This window comes from Suricata suricatta, chromosome 1 (assembly GCF_006229205.1).
Source record: "Suricata suricatta isolate VVHF042 chromosome 1, meerkat_22Aug2017_6uvM2_HiC, whole genome shotgun sequence".
NCBI lineage: Eukaryota > Metazoa > Chordata > Mammalia > Carnivora > Herpestidae > Suricata > Suricata suricatta.
Window position 1 is genome coordinate 12,857,962 of NC_043700.1, and position 13,075 is coordinate 12,871,036.

At 44.9% G+C, this 13,075-nt stretch overlaps 1 protein-coding gene across 1 annotated transcript in view; it reads left to right on the forward strand.

The window, feature by feature from the left end:
- TENM3 (teneurin transmembrane protein 3) overlaps positions 1-13,075 on the forward strand; it is a 196,423-nt gene that overhangs the window by 158,021 nt on the left and 25,327 nt on the right. Inside the window, exon 20 of the mRNA XM_029950079.1 lies at positions 618-1,492. Within this exon, the coding sequence (XP_029805939.1) occupies positions 618-1,492 (875 nt within the window). The remainder of the gene's footprint in view (positions 1-617; positions 1,493-13,075) is intronic.

Here is a 13,075-nt window from a genome sequence, read left to right on the forward strand (position 1 = left end):
AAAAGTTATTTTCTTCTACAGTTCTGCATTTGATGAATTCAGCGAGACTACAGTTAGCACTAAGAAATGCTAAGGCATTTGTAATAAAATACCAATAAAGTAGCAGCATGCAGACATTCCAAAAAGAACAAAACAGCTTAAATCTCTAATCTTCTGATTGCATGAGCTCTTTAAGTAGTAGAGAGAAGCCCCTATGATTAGTCCCCAGAGACTTCTGTTTAGCATTAGGAACTTAACTGTCGGCCTGATTGAAAACACAATAGAACACTAATGTATTCATAACCTAGAAAGTCTCGATGTTCGGTGGTTATTACTGCTAAAGGGATCTATGTGTTCATATCTCATTGATGTCTGTTAACTCCCTGCCTGAAGGTTCATTTGCTATTTGGCTGTAACTTGCACATCTTTCAGCGAGCGGCATTTTTAACTACCATGTTATTTCCCGCATTTGTCTCCTCTCCAAAGTTTTAAGTTTATTTTACAGTAGCTCTTCAAAAAACAATTTTAAGACAGTTTATCAAATTAAGGGTAATTTCCTTGAACGGTCTAATTTACTCTTCTGGCAAACTAACTGCCGCACGGTAACCGACTAACCAGACCATTTCCTTTTCATTAAGGTACGTCTGGAATGGCCCACCGACCTGGCCATTAACCCCATGGATAACTCCATTTATGTGCTGGATAATAACGTGGTCCTGCAGATCACGGAGAACCGCCAAGTGCGCATCGCGGCAGGACGGCCCATGCACTGCCAAGTCCCCGGGGTGGAATATTCCGTGGGGAAGCACGCGGTTCAGACCACTCTGGAATCCGCTACTGCCATCGCCGTGTCCTACAGCGGGGTCCTGTACATCACTGAAACCGACGAAAAGAAAATTAACCGGATACGGCAGGTCACCACCGACGGGGAGATCTCCCTGGTGGCGGGAATACCCTCAGAGTGTGACTGCAAAAACGACGCCAACTGTGACTGCTACCAGAGTGGAGATGGCTACGCCAAGGACGCCAAGCTCAGCGCCCCGTCCTCCCTGGCCTCTTCCCCAGACGGCACCCTGTACATCGCGGACCTGGGGAACATCCGGATCCGGGCCGTGTCGAAGAACAGGCCTTTCCTTAACTCGATGAACTTTTACGAAGTCGCCTCTCCCACTGACCAGGAACTCTACATCTTTGACATCAATGGCACCCACCAGTATACTATAAGCTTGGTCACTGGCGATTACCTGTACAACTTTAGCTACAGCAACGATAATGATATCACCGCTGTGACTGACAGCAATGGCAACACCCTTAGAATTAGACGGGACCCGAATCGGATGCCAGTGCGAGTGGTGTCTCCGGATAACCAAGTGATATGGTTGACGATAGGAACCAATGGATGTTTGAAAAGCATGACGGCTCAAGGACTGGAATTGGTTTTATTTACGTACCATGGCAACAGTGGCCTGTTAGCCACCAAAAGCGATGAAACCGGATGGACGACGTTTTTTGAGTAAGTATATCCACATCCTGCTCTGATTATGAAACGCTGCGATATAGTGACTAGACTCCAAAAAATATGTGATCTGTTCTTAAGGGCAGGTGACATTCAGGTTTGGGGGGGGGGCCTGGAGCTTCTGTTATTTATCTCTCTCTTTCTCTCTGAACAAGACAAAATTAGACTCAGAGCCTTGAACGCGACCCATGCAATGGGAATTTCTGAGGTTTACATGTCATTGGCGTCATGGTCAGTGCCTCTGCTGAAAGGTTAACATTCTGCTGCTTGTGGACCTAGTATATTAGTAGCGAACACTTGGAGAAATATACTACAGGTTTGGTGTTAGGCATAAACCTTTCGGGTCTACATTTGCCCAGGTGATAAAGCTGACTGTGTGGGGAGCTGTCAGTGAAGAACTTTAAAAACATTTGTAATGATGGGTGGTATCAGTTAAGCGTCCGACTTTGGCTCAGATCATGATCTCAGGACTCATGGGTTCAAGCCCCACGTTGGGCTCTGTGCTGACAGCTCGGAGCCTGGAGCCTGCTTCCGATTCTGTGTCTCCTCTCTGCCCCTCCCCCACGCGTGCTCAGTATCTCTCTCTCTCAAAAAGAAATAAGCATTTAAGATTCCCAGGGAAGCCGGCTGTTTATGTCGATGCTACACATGTCATTCTCATCAAATAGAAAGCCTTCACTTTTTATAAGCGGTTATTGGAAATCTAAACCCTACTTTAAAGGACCTTCCTACAAAATGCAAATCAGCAAGTGCTGGTCACTGTGGAAGGAGATGAAAAAGTATGAGGTCCAGGCTGCCGGGGATTCTCGTGTGTGGAGCAGTGGCCCAGGCAGTGTGCTGCTGAAACAGTCCCATTTTGGGGTCAATCAGAATGAAACGAGAATCAGCCCTTGTGTGGTTTATGGGATGTGTACTTTGCAGTGAACGCATATGTAAAATCATTTTTGATTACTGTTCACTTCGCTAATGTCACACAGACCGTAAGGGGAAATTAGATGTACAGAAATGGCATGTTGACAAATGCAGAACAGTCCTTGAAATGAATATTGAGTTCCTGAGTGTGATTTTTACAATGATAGGCGGAGGCAAAAGTATTTTCGGTGGGAGTGCACCTCTAACATTATAATGCAAGTCAGTAGAAAAAGAAAATGATCCAATATACAAATATTTTCCGTATAGCTTTTCTGGAATATGTCTTCTCCATAAGGCTGAGTTCTCCTGTAGTTTGAATTGCTTCTCTTTTTTGACAGATTCCCTTTTAATAAAATGAATGTTACCCAGCAGCATGATTTTGTCAGAGGAACAAACCTTTTCAATTGAATTACATTAAAATTCTGTTCTTAGCATTCCTTTGGCTCATTTTAGGATCGCAATAGGAAAGGAATAAATTGGAAGTTAATGGAAAGCACTTCCTTTGCACCGTGTTCAAAGTGATAGTGGGCCGTATTGCCAAAGAGGCAGAAAAGAGTCCAGGAAAAGTGCTACCGTCACATGAGACTGGGCAGGGGAGCTGCTCTGATTATAAGACCTTCAGGAAATGACCGTGGCGTTGGCGGGCTTCAGTTTAGTTAGAAGCCAGGGAGGGAAAAAAAAAAAAAAGCTGGAGAAATAAGTTTTCAGTCCAGTCTGGGACTCAAGCTCTGCTCTGTGGGCCGCTTTTGAATGTGTCCTTATTTGTTCCCGGGAATTGACATTGCATAGAAGTTCACCGTGCGGGCTGCTGCCGACACAGGAACTTCTTGCAACAGATACTGTGGTTTACTTAGGACCCGCAAATGGATTTTAATAATCAAGTTTGGGACACTAGAGAAAGGGATATGCTGCATTGGCAGAGTTGATCTGGAATAGTATAAACAGATTTGGGATGTTTGACCTCTTCTTTAAAAAAAGGATGGTGCACCAAGAGGGTGTATTTCTCTAATCACAGGTATGCAAACTTAGAACCTGAAACTTAGTTAAAGTCAGAGCAGCAGGTAAAGTAGAGGTTGAGTTGGCAAGCCAAGCTCGTGACTGTGAGAGGCAAGCATTGTTTTAAACAAGAGACGTTTGGGTCGCCTGGGAGGCTCTGTCAGGTAAGCGTCCGACTTCGGCTCCGGTGGTGATCTCATTGTTTGTGGGTTCAAGCTCCGCGTGGGGCTTGCTGCTGTCAGCAGAGAACCCACTTCGGATCTTCTGTCCCCTGCCCCCTCTCAAATATAACTATACATTTTTAAAAACATAAAGAATAAAAGTTTATAATTAAATGCATCACAATCATTTCTTCACTAGTACAAATTCATTACATGTCCTATTTAAAGTATAACTATTAAATCATATCTAAGTAAGCTAGGGCAACTAAAACCAAAAACACTGTTAAAAGACTTTACCAAATACAAACCTCATGATGGTGTGTGTATATATGTATGTATATATACACACACACATAAATATACACACATTTAAGTTTGGGTTATCATATAAAAATACAGTGGTTTAATAAACCCACGCTTCAAAAATAGTTTTTCTGATAAAATTAACAAATACTACTTTTTAAAAACCATGCTTTAGGGGTTCAAGCCCCACGTCAGGCTCTGTGCTGACAGCTCAGAGCCTGGAGGTTGCTTCCGGTTCTGTGTCTCCCTCTCTCTCTGACCCTTCCCTCTCATGCTCTGTCTCTCTCTGTATCAAAAATAAATAAACCATTTAAAAATTAAAAAAAAAAAAAACTAAGAAGGGACAGGAGTGTTCTTTCCAGGCAGCCCCTCCCGTAGTGAGCTCTTTTCTGACAAACCAGCACATCCTGTCTGCGTAAACTTGCATTTGTTGACAGGCAGACTTACCCCCCGTCCCTGCTCGTCAGAGCCTTGGCAAGAGGTTCTGCTTATTCCGTTGTGACTTGGACATGTGACCGGGTGAAGGTGCTAGGGGGCAGCGGGGGCCTCTGAATCCTTCACCTCGCTTTCCTTCATGTTTGCTGTCATTGGTGAGCTGACACACTCCCACAATACTACAGATATCTATCTGTAATATTCCCCTTCACGTTTTTGCAATACACTGTGTCTAATTTAGACCTCCTAGGAATGTTTGGTGATTTCATGAAGAGGGGATGTGGGGAGGTTTGACAACGGTCAGAGTTCTGTGAACACCATAAGGAGATTGGGCAGGGGGAGGGAGGGAATCACCATTCCCAGCTGAAAAACACCTGTTTTCTATGACATTCATGACACCATTCCCTAGAGTTGAAACCAGCTTTATAAACATCTTTCTGCACAAATATCATGTGAAGAGAAATTAAACTTTTTAGCCCAGGTTCCTACTCGTACATGTCTAGCTCTCTATCTAGCCTCGTGCCTTGAAAGCCTTGAGATTAAAAGCTTTATAGAACAGAAACAGATGGCAGAGACCCAGAATCAATAAATTTGCCTCGTGATAAAAGTACAGTCGCTGTAGTTTCCACCAAAGAAATTTTAAAAGCGAAGTAGCTCAATTATTTACCTTCTATGTTTTAATTGTATTATTTTTTTCTTAGTACAATCTTGAGTTGACCATTAATATGCCACCATGATGCTGTGAGTACAGAAAAAAAATGTAGAAGTATGTTATAAAATGCAAACTAATCGTGGCTCCCGTGACTCCCGGAAAGCATACAGAATTCTTCCAGTAACTGTTGAAGGACTAGAGCGATTAGCCAAAGATGTAGGCAAGTGAAGATTATTTATAGAGAAGAGCCTCACAGAACCCATATCTGGCTCTGGCCCAGGCTCCATTGAAAAAGCACCATATAAATTTTGCTCACTTGCTTTCAGAACTGGTTTGCCCTTCTCCATACCAATAACGCACGCTGGAAATATGAACTAATCTCACTCTTTGTTGTTGATCTTTTTAAATATAGCTACCCAACAGTACATGCTTCCTCAGTTTCTTTTGGCTTGATACAATCAGGATTTCCTCAGTTGGTGTTATTAGTAAAATAATTGACAACAAAAAAATGACTTCCTACCGATAGCCCTGTCTCCTGAAACATTGGCGTTAAGGATTTAGCTTCAAGTCAAGCCGGAAACCATGCCCCATGCAAGTGCCGTCAAAGTCTATTTGTCGTGCCTGGAATCAGAAAGGATAATTGTAGGAAAAGAAATTGAGGTTCTTATCAGTCACCAATAAAAGAGGGTTATTTTTTAGGGTACACAGATGGTTTCTAGGGTACTAGAACATTCGTTTCAAAACCTAGAGATAGCATTTTCTCCTCTGTGTCCTTACTGTGGTTTGTTAGAGAGGTGGCCAATGTTCTTAGACATGGTCTGGATGGAATGAGGGGAAGGGTTTCTAGCTCAGCTTTGAACTCTTTGAGTTAGACTAATACATCTCATGAACGGAATAACTATCTATTACTGATTGAATAAGCCATTTAGTTAGACTAATACATTTCATGAACTGAATAACTATTACTGATTGAATGAGCCATTTCATTCAAGACCTCCTCTTGCCTTGACTTGGCAGGCAGTACAAAGGATGTCCAACTAGCTAATGGGGTCCCTTGTGTGAGAACAGTGTGATAAGACTCATTATTCCCTTCGCTTAGTATTAGGGACTGTTGCATGCTGGTCTTTGTACCATTTAAAAACAATTATCACATGTTAGAAGTCCTTAACGAGCATAATTTCTGGGTAGCCAAAAAGATCTCACCTGCTATTTCAGACCCTAAGCAAAACCACAGTTCATAGACTCAAATGCACACAAAAGCAAACCTAGTTTATTGAATGGGACAATAGAATAAATTATTTGATAGTCCATGGTGTTTTACAGTTCTCTGCTTGCTTACCCCCATAAAATATGAACTGTGTGAGCATATCTTTCTGAAGCTTTTCTTCTGGTGAAAGCCTTTTTTTTTTTTTTTAATGCTGTGAGTTCTGACTGATATGAACAGACACACCATGAGGCTGGTGGCAGTGTTTCTATCTTGGAACTTTGGGTACTTAGAGCTTTATATTTGTGGAGCTGGGCCTTTGATGTTTGGTGAGTGATATTCAGATTTACAGAGTAAATAAACAGGTTTTAGCTTTTACACATTTATGTAGGTATATATGGGTCTCTAGCTTCTCATTTGGGAGTTTTATTGTCCCTCATTCAAGCTTAGCAATTTCAGAATAAGCTGAACCATTTCTTTATACTGCACTTAACTCTGTGCCGGTGGCAAGCCATGACTCCCACTGACATTGGTCCCGATACGCGGGGACAGTCTCACAGAGAGGGCCTCGGAGGAGGAAGGACAGGCAGTGTAAAGAGGGTCTGTGCTAGAAACCAGTGCACAGAAAGTGCAGGTAATTTGGGAAGCTCAGTGACCGTGACTCCAAATGAGAAAAGATGTTCCCTGTTCCCGTTGACACAGAACCGCCTCAGTGGCCTGACTTGTGTGTGCTGCGTCGCGTTCTCCTTGTGTGCGTTGCTGCCATCATCACCTGTGATGTTAGGAACATTGCACGGGCATCTTCCATGGGACAAAACTCAGAGCATAAATAGGCTTGGCTTTGACTGGCATCTGACATCCATGCCTGAAAAACGACGAATCCATATTTTCCTACTGTTGTCTGCCAAAAACGGTGTTCAACATTTTTTTTAAGCTTTTAACTCCAGTTGGTTGACATGCAGTGTAATATTAGTTTCAGGTGTGCAGTGTAGTGACTGGACACTTCCAGTGTCATCACCCGGTGCTGCTCGTGACAGGTGCCTCGTGAACCCCTGTCCGTTTCCCCATCCCCCTACCCACCTCCGTCTGGTAACCCTCGGTGCATTTTCTTCTTCCTTTCTTCATGGAAGAGAGTGTTTGAGACGTTAAGAATGATTTTTAAGAGTTTTTTATCAGCAGATCACTTCAAATCATGGGAAAATGCTACGGTTGATCTGTTTTTGCTATTTTATTTAATTGTTGGATAATTCTGCTTTAAATTTTTAACTAGAACGTGTATTCTCAGGGACAGTTGTTTTTTTTTTTTTAAATGGTGTGTAGACAATCAAATAAAGTGGCCATTGTACATTTCAGACATGAATTTAAACTCTGCTAAGGCAGTGCTTTTATTACTACTTGATTGAATCCAGTTTTCTTCCGCAGGCTACTTTTAAGATATAGTTAGTTCTGTCTAGATTTGAAAGGAGAAAGGGAAATGGAGAAATTGTATGTTACTCAGAGGACTTGGAAAATAAATCCCAGAAAAAATGAAAACAGAGTAGTCCTAGTTTCGCAGTATTCTCGGTAATAAAATATGAAACTTCTCAGATTGTTCTCAGCATAATTTGCTTCGTATCAATAGTCCAAAGGCTACGTTAACCCCTTCCTGTAGGTTCCGTTTGGCCTATTAATGTTGTAGATGTGCGGAAAGGCTCTGTAATGGCTCAACGGTGAGTAATGCAGCTTCCGAAAGTGTTGAGTTCCCTCCTCAAACTAATTATGTGTCTAAATCTGATAGCCTCGTATCTGCACACACCCACAACTGCCCTTCCACAGTGATTATCCAGTACCTTACTCTAACACTGAGCTCTAGCCATCAACCACTTTTAAAAGATCGTCTGATGATAGAACAAGAAATTGCACACTGACAACCAGTGAAAGGGAACTTCTTGTTTTTTAATGATCACGGAACTGAAGATCCCAAGTTGGGTATTTTCCAGAGACTATCCAGTATCTCTGGCTGGTCCGTGATATCAAAATAAAATCAGCTTTAGCAGCCCTCACTCCTGGCTACCCTAGTGCCTCAGCCTCCCCGAGAAAGCCCCTTGCCCATACTCCAGGGTTCTGAAATGTCTTAGGCTGCAAGAACAGAACCAGTATGTAGAGCTCTCTCGCGGGGTTGAGGAAGGCAGTCTGGGAAGAAGAGGAGATGGTAGGGGGCCGTCACATGCTTCTACTCAGCCCAGCACCTCGCTTACTACACACTCCCCCACTTCCAAACAGACTTCTCAGACCTCGGTTCATCCCAAAGTTTGGTAAATCTGCGGTTCGTAAAGGAAGCCCTCCCCCCGCCCCAACCAAGGGGAAGAAATACTTCTGAGGAATGTTAATGTAAAAAATTACCGCTTCTAATCTCTAGCTAAAAACTAGGTTTTGTTCTGTTTAAAACTATTTTAAGGATGTAAGTCTTCTATAAGGTAAGCTTTTTCCCATCTCTGGGAAAATGAACAGTGGCGTATAAAATTTTATGAAAAGTTTAATGAAAGGTGGAGTATAAAAAGCGAAAACAGAAAAAACTTGTAGTTTATCTGAAGGAATAGTTCATTGTTAAGTACTTAATAGGTAGAAGGCAAATGTCAGCTGGCACCCAGACTTGGTTCTATTTCCCCTCTAGGAAAGGACAGAAAAAGAAACCAAATTCTAAGCAAAGGCTTAGTCACAGATGCTGTTTGTAAACCGGATCCTTAGAGTCAAAGTAACGCAAGAAAGGTTACAAGAGTGGTCTAATCCGGGAGAACAAAGTGGCTGAGTATCCAGAAGCATCAGACAACTCCTACATGAATCAAGAAATAGTCAGGATGACTGAATCCTAAAAGTCCAAGACCGAGGGGCACCTGCGTGGCTCAGTGGGTTAAGTAAGCATCTGACTCTTGATTTTGACACAGGTCATGATCTCTCCGTTCATGAGTTAGAGCCCCACATCAAGGCTCTTCGTGGTCAGTGTGGAAACCTACTTGCAATTCTCTCTCTCTGCCTGCCTCTCTCCCTCTCTCTCTCTCAAAAATAAACATTTTTTTAAAAAAGCTTAAGACCTCGGGGCACCTGCATGGCTCAGTTGGTCGAGTGTCCGACTTCGGCTCAGCTCATGATCTCACGGTTCCTGGGTTCAAGCCCCGTGTCAGGCTCTGTGCTGACAGCTAGCTCAGAGTCTGGAGCCTGTCTTCAGATCCTGTGTCTCCCTCTCTCACCCTCCCCTGCTCACGCTGTCTTTCTCTGTTAAAAAACATTTAAAAATTTAAAAAACAGTTTAAGACCTTGAGGGATGCGTTGTAACTTAGAGAAAGGTTACGTCCTGCGGCTTATCTTCACATCCAAGTCTTAATGTGCCTGTTTCTTTCGAGATTAGCTCATTTATTTATGGCCTGTTAATTCAATAAAGAGCTCCGCTTTTTTAACTTAATTTGTGAAGCGACCCTGTTCTTCCTCACACAGAGGTGTTCCCACAGGCACGGTTTGTCCCTTCGGGACTGGTCCAGGCAACACCAGCCCGGAGGGAGGCAGTTTTCCCGCAACTTACTAACAGAGTTCAGTCCTCCCAGGCGTCCCTAAAGTTGGGGACTCTGTGCTCGCCCCTTTGAACACCCAGCATCTCCTACATGGCCGGCTGGCTGGCATTCCGTTGTTGGCTGCCACACCACGTTCAGCAAGAACACAGCGTGGGCTGGTCCCCAGCATTACACGCCCGGAGGGTGCAGGGCTGCAAGGCACATTCGTCCCTTGGGAGGATCTCAGGGTCCATGGAGAGGGACAGAGAAGCGGTCATTGTAAGGGTGATGAGCGCAAAGGTGGAGCATCAGTCCCACTGCGAAGATATGGAAGAGGACCCTCTCCATCAGGTTGGGGACTGGGGACAGGCATGAAGGGAGAAGCAGTTCCCAAGGGGATCATTTTTAATCTGCATCTTAAAGATTGTGAATGAAAGCTAGCCAGAAGAGCTAGCGTGTTCTAGGCCAGAGGAAGCGTGTCTTCAAGAGGAAGTTTGTCAGCTTTGGGAAAGAGCGTATGGCCCGTGGTGGGGGGCGGGGGGAGGAAGATGGGACCCAGGGAGATGGCAGTTCTGCTCAGGCAGGGCTTGTAGTGACATGGCGGGGGGGGGGGGGGTTGCCGGGTAGACAGGGCTCGTATACGGAGGGCATTTAACAGAGAAGGAGTATGATCAAGCAGGTGACAATGTGAAGGTGGCTTCAATGAAGAAAGGAGACGGCTGAAGAGGGAGGAGCAGTTAGGTAGGAGACAGTCACTCTAGTTAAGAAAGGAAGGCCTGGGGGCGCCTGGGCAGCTCAGTCGGGTAAACGTCTGACTGCGGCTCAGGTCATGATCTCGAGGTTCATGAGTTCGAGCCCTGTGTCAGGCTCTGTGCTGACAGCTCAGAGCCTGGAGCCTGCTTCGGATTCTGTGTGTCCCTCTCTCTACCCCTCCCCTGCTCCTGCTCTAGCGCACGCTTGCTCTCTTTCTCTCTCTCTCTCTCTCTCTCACAAATAAATATTAAAAAAATTTTTAAAGAAATGAAGGCCTGACCAGGGTTGGGCACAGAAAGTACAGGGAAGGTGGCGGACTTGTCATTAGGAAATGAAGCAGATCTTGGTGACTGAATGCAAGAAGAGAGGCAGAAAGGTCTCCCGCCCGAGCTGGCTGGGCGGTAGGGAGACGCAGGGAAGGGGCAGGTTGTAGCCATGCGATGAGCTCGGGTTTGGAAATTCGAGGTTACTGCGGTACGATCTATGCACGTGGCCCAGATGCCTGGCCAGCCCCGGGGGAGAGCTGAGTGAAATCACCGGGGCAGGAGGGTAGAGAGTCTGGTTACGAGGGGGCGAAGTGTACGAGGACGTAGATTTACAGAGTGGATTTCCCGCGGCTTGCGAGTGAGGACAGGGCCCGTGTTAATCCTTCCGGGCCCACTTTCCACCACCAGATGCTCTTGCCCTACATCTTGGAAGCCTTCAAACCCGTGCCTCCCCCTTCTGCATCCACCGGCCCTGGGGACCAGCCCTTCCTCTCGCCCCCTTTGCTCCTGAACGACCAAATGGGACCATTCCTCTGCTTTCCCTAACTCCTCGCTTGTGTGATACTCATTCCTCTCAAAGCTCGTGAGTAGATGACACTTTGGTCCAAATACTGTTTCATCCTGGATTCCGATCGATCCACTGCTGCTCTTCCGAGTGTTCACCTCCTTTTTCCAAGTTGTTGCCGCTTCCTGGGTCCCTTGATGTCGCCGTCTTCCATTGTCCATGTGCTGTCTCTCCTAGGAGGCTGCGGAGGCTGCCTGGAAAAGCGTGGTACTTAGAGCAGGAAACTCTGGGTTCCCACACTGATTTATTTTGTCCCCTACTCTGAGCTGAGTGACTTTGGGCAAGTCCCAGCACGCCTCCACAGGGGCCCTCACCTGTGAAGTGAAAGGCTTCTTAATAATCAAAACTTCCCTCCTGTCCTAAAAACTCTGACTCCAAAATTTCCCCCCAGCTCTTCACAGGGGCCCCTTCGTGGCTCATTTGGAAAGAAACATTTCAGAAGGTACCAGATCCTTTGCCAAAATCCTGAGGCACTCAGCGTTTCCATCAGACCCAGTCTCTTCTGTATCGTGCTGGTGTTCGCGATGGCGATTTATAATAATAAGTGAATTCTATCTTTCCCAACGGGCGCTCAGCTGTATTTTTAGCCTGTCCCAACCGATGCAAGGCACTACCCTTTCCAATCTGTGTTTGGCGGAACAAATACCAAAACACAGAGGAAGACAAAAGACAAGCAGGGGTTAGTCCTCTGAACACGTCCAGGGCCCTTGGAACAGTAGACCCAGGAGACCGAGGGCGATCACGGTTCTTTCTTACAGATTCTTTGAAGCCCAAATTTCCCTTGACATCAGCTATTTAACAAGCCAAGACCTGCCCATGACCTGTTATCTAAACAAATGAGTTCTCCTCATATCAACCTTCTTCAGTCAATTAACATTTTTGTTGTTGTCTTATGACTTAAATATGATCCTTTACTTCTTAATAATGGCTAACCCAGGATCTTTCAGACCCCAACTAATTCTGCAGTGTCCTGACTTAGACGCCTTGGTCTTGAGGAGGAGGAATTTCAAAGCTGGACATGATCTCCCCGTCACTTGTCCCTGGTGTGGTCCTGACTGTGGAAGGAAAGAGGCATTGGGTCACCTTTCTTGAATTCGCTCTTTCAAAATGTTGTCCTGTCTATGATCGTCAGTCATTAGGTTCCATGTTCAAAGAGAGGGCTGGACCAGAGAGGTGAGGAAGGAAAGATCCACTGGGTCTCTGGGTTTCTGAACTCGCTATCCGGATGTGAGAGTAAGAGCGTGGTGGCTCAAGTTCACGGATTACTGCCTCTTCTGGTTTTAGGGAGCAGAGTGCTGGTCCGAATTGGCCCCTCCGCAATCTTGTGAATGAGATTAAACTGCTGCACAGAAATTTAAACAGGTGTTAGCCACTCCCCATCCCCGTGCTGCTGTCCTGCTCATCAGGAGAAACACCTCTTAGCATGAGACACAAATCATGGAAATTAATGCTTTCTTGGGTCTGTCTTCTTTTGCATTTCCCGTGTCATCGTTGGTCATATGCAGATCGCCATCAACTCAGTCTCAGACCAACCCCTGATTTCCAAGTCGGCTGATTGCCCGGTCTTCCGTGGTGATGGAATTTTTTTTAGATTTTCTATCTAGAGCCTGATTTTTGAGGATTTCTTAACTGATAGTATTGCTACTGAATTCAAAGAAATTATGATTCACCTGTGAGATCATTGTTAAAATACATCGACCTCAGGCTCATCTCTAAAGGACGCAAATGTAAATTCTTGTGATACCAGTGTTATTAGTCACAGCTTTGCTGTTAGGATTCCCAATTGGTCCACCATTAGACATTTACATG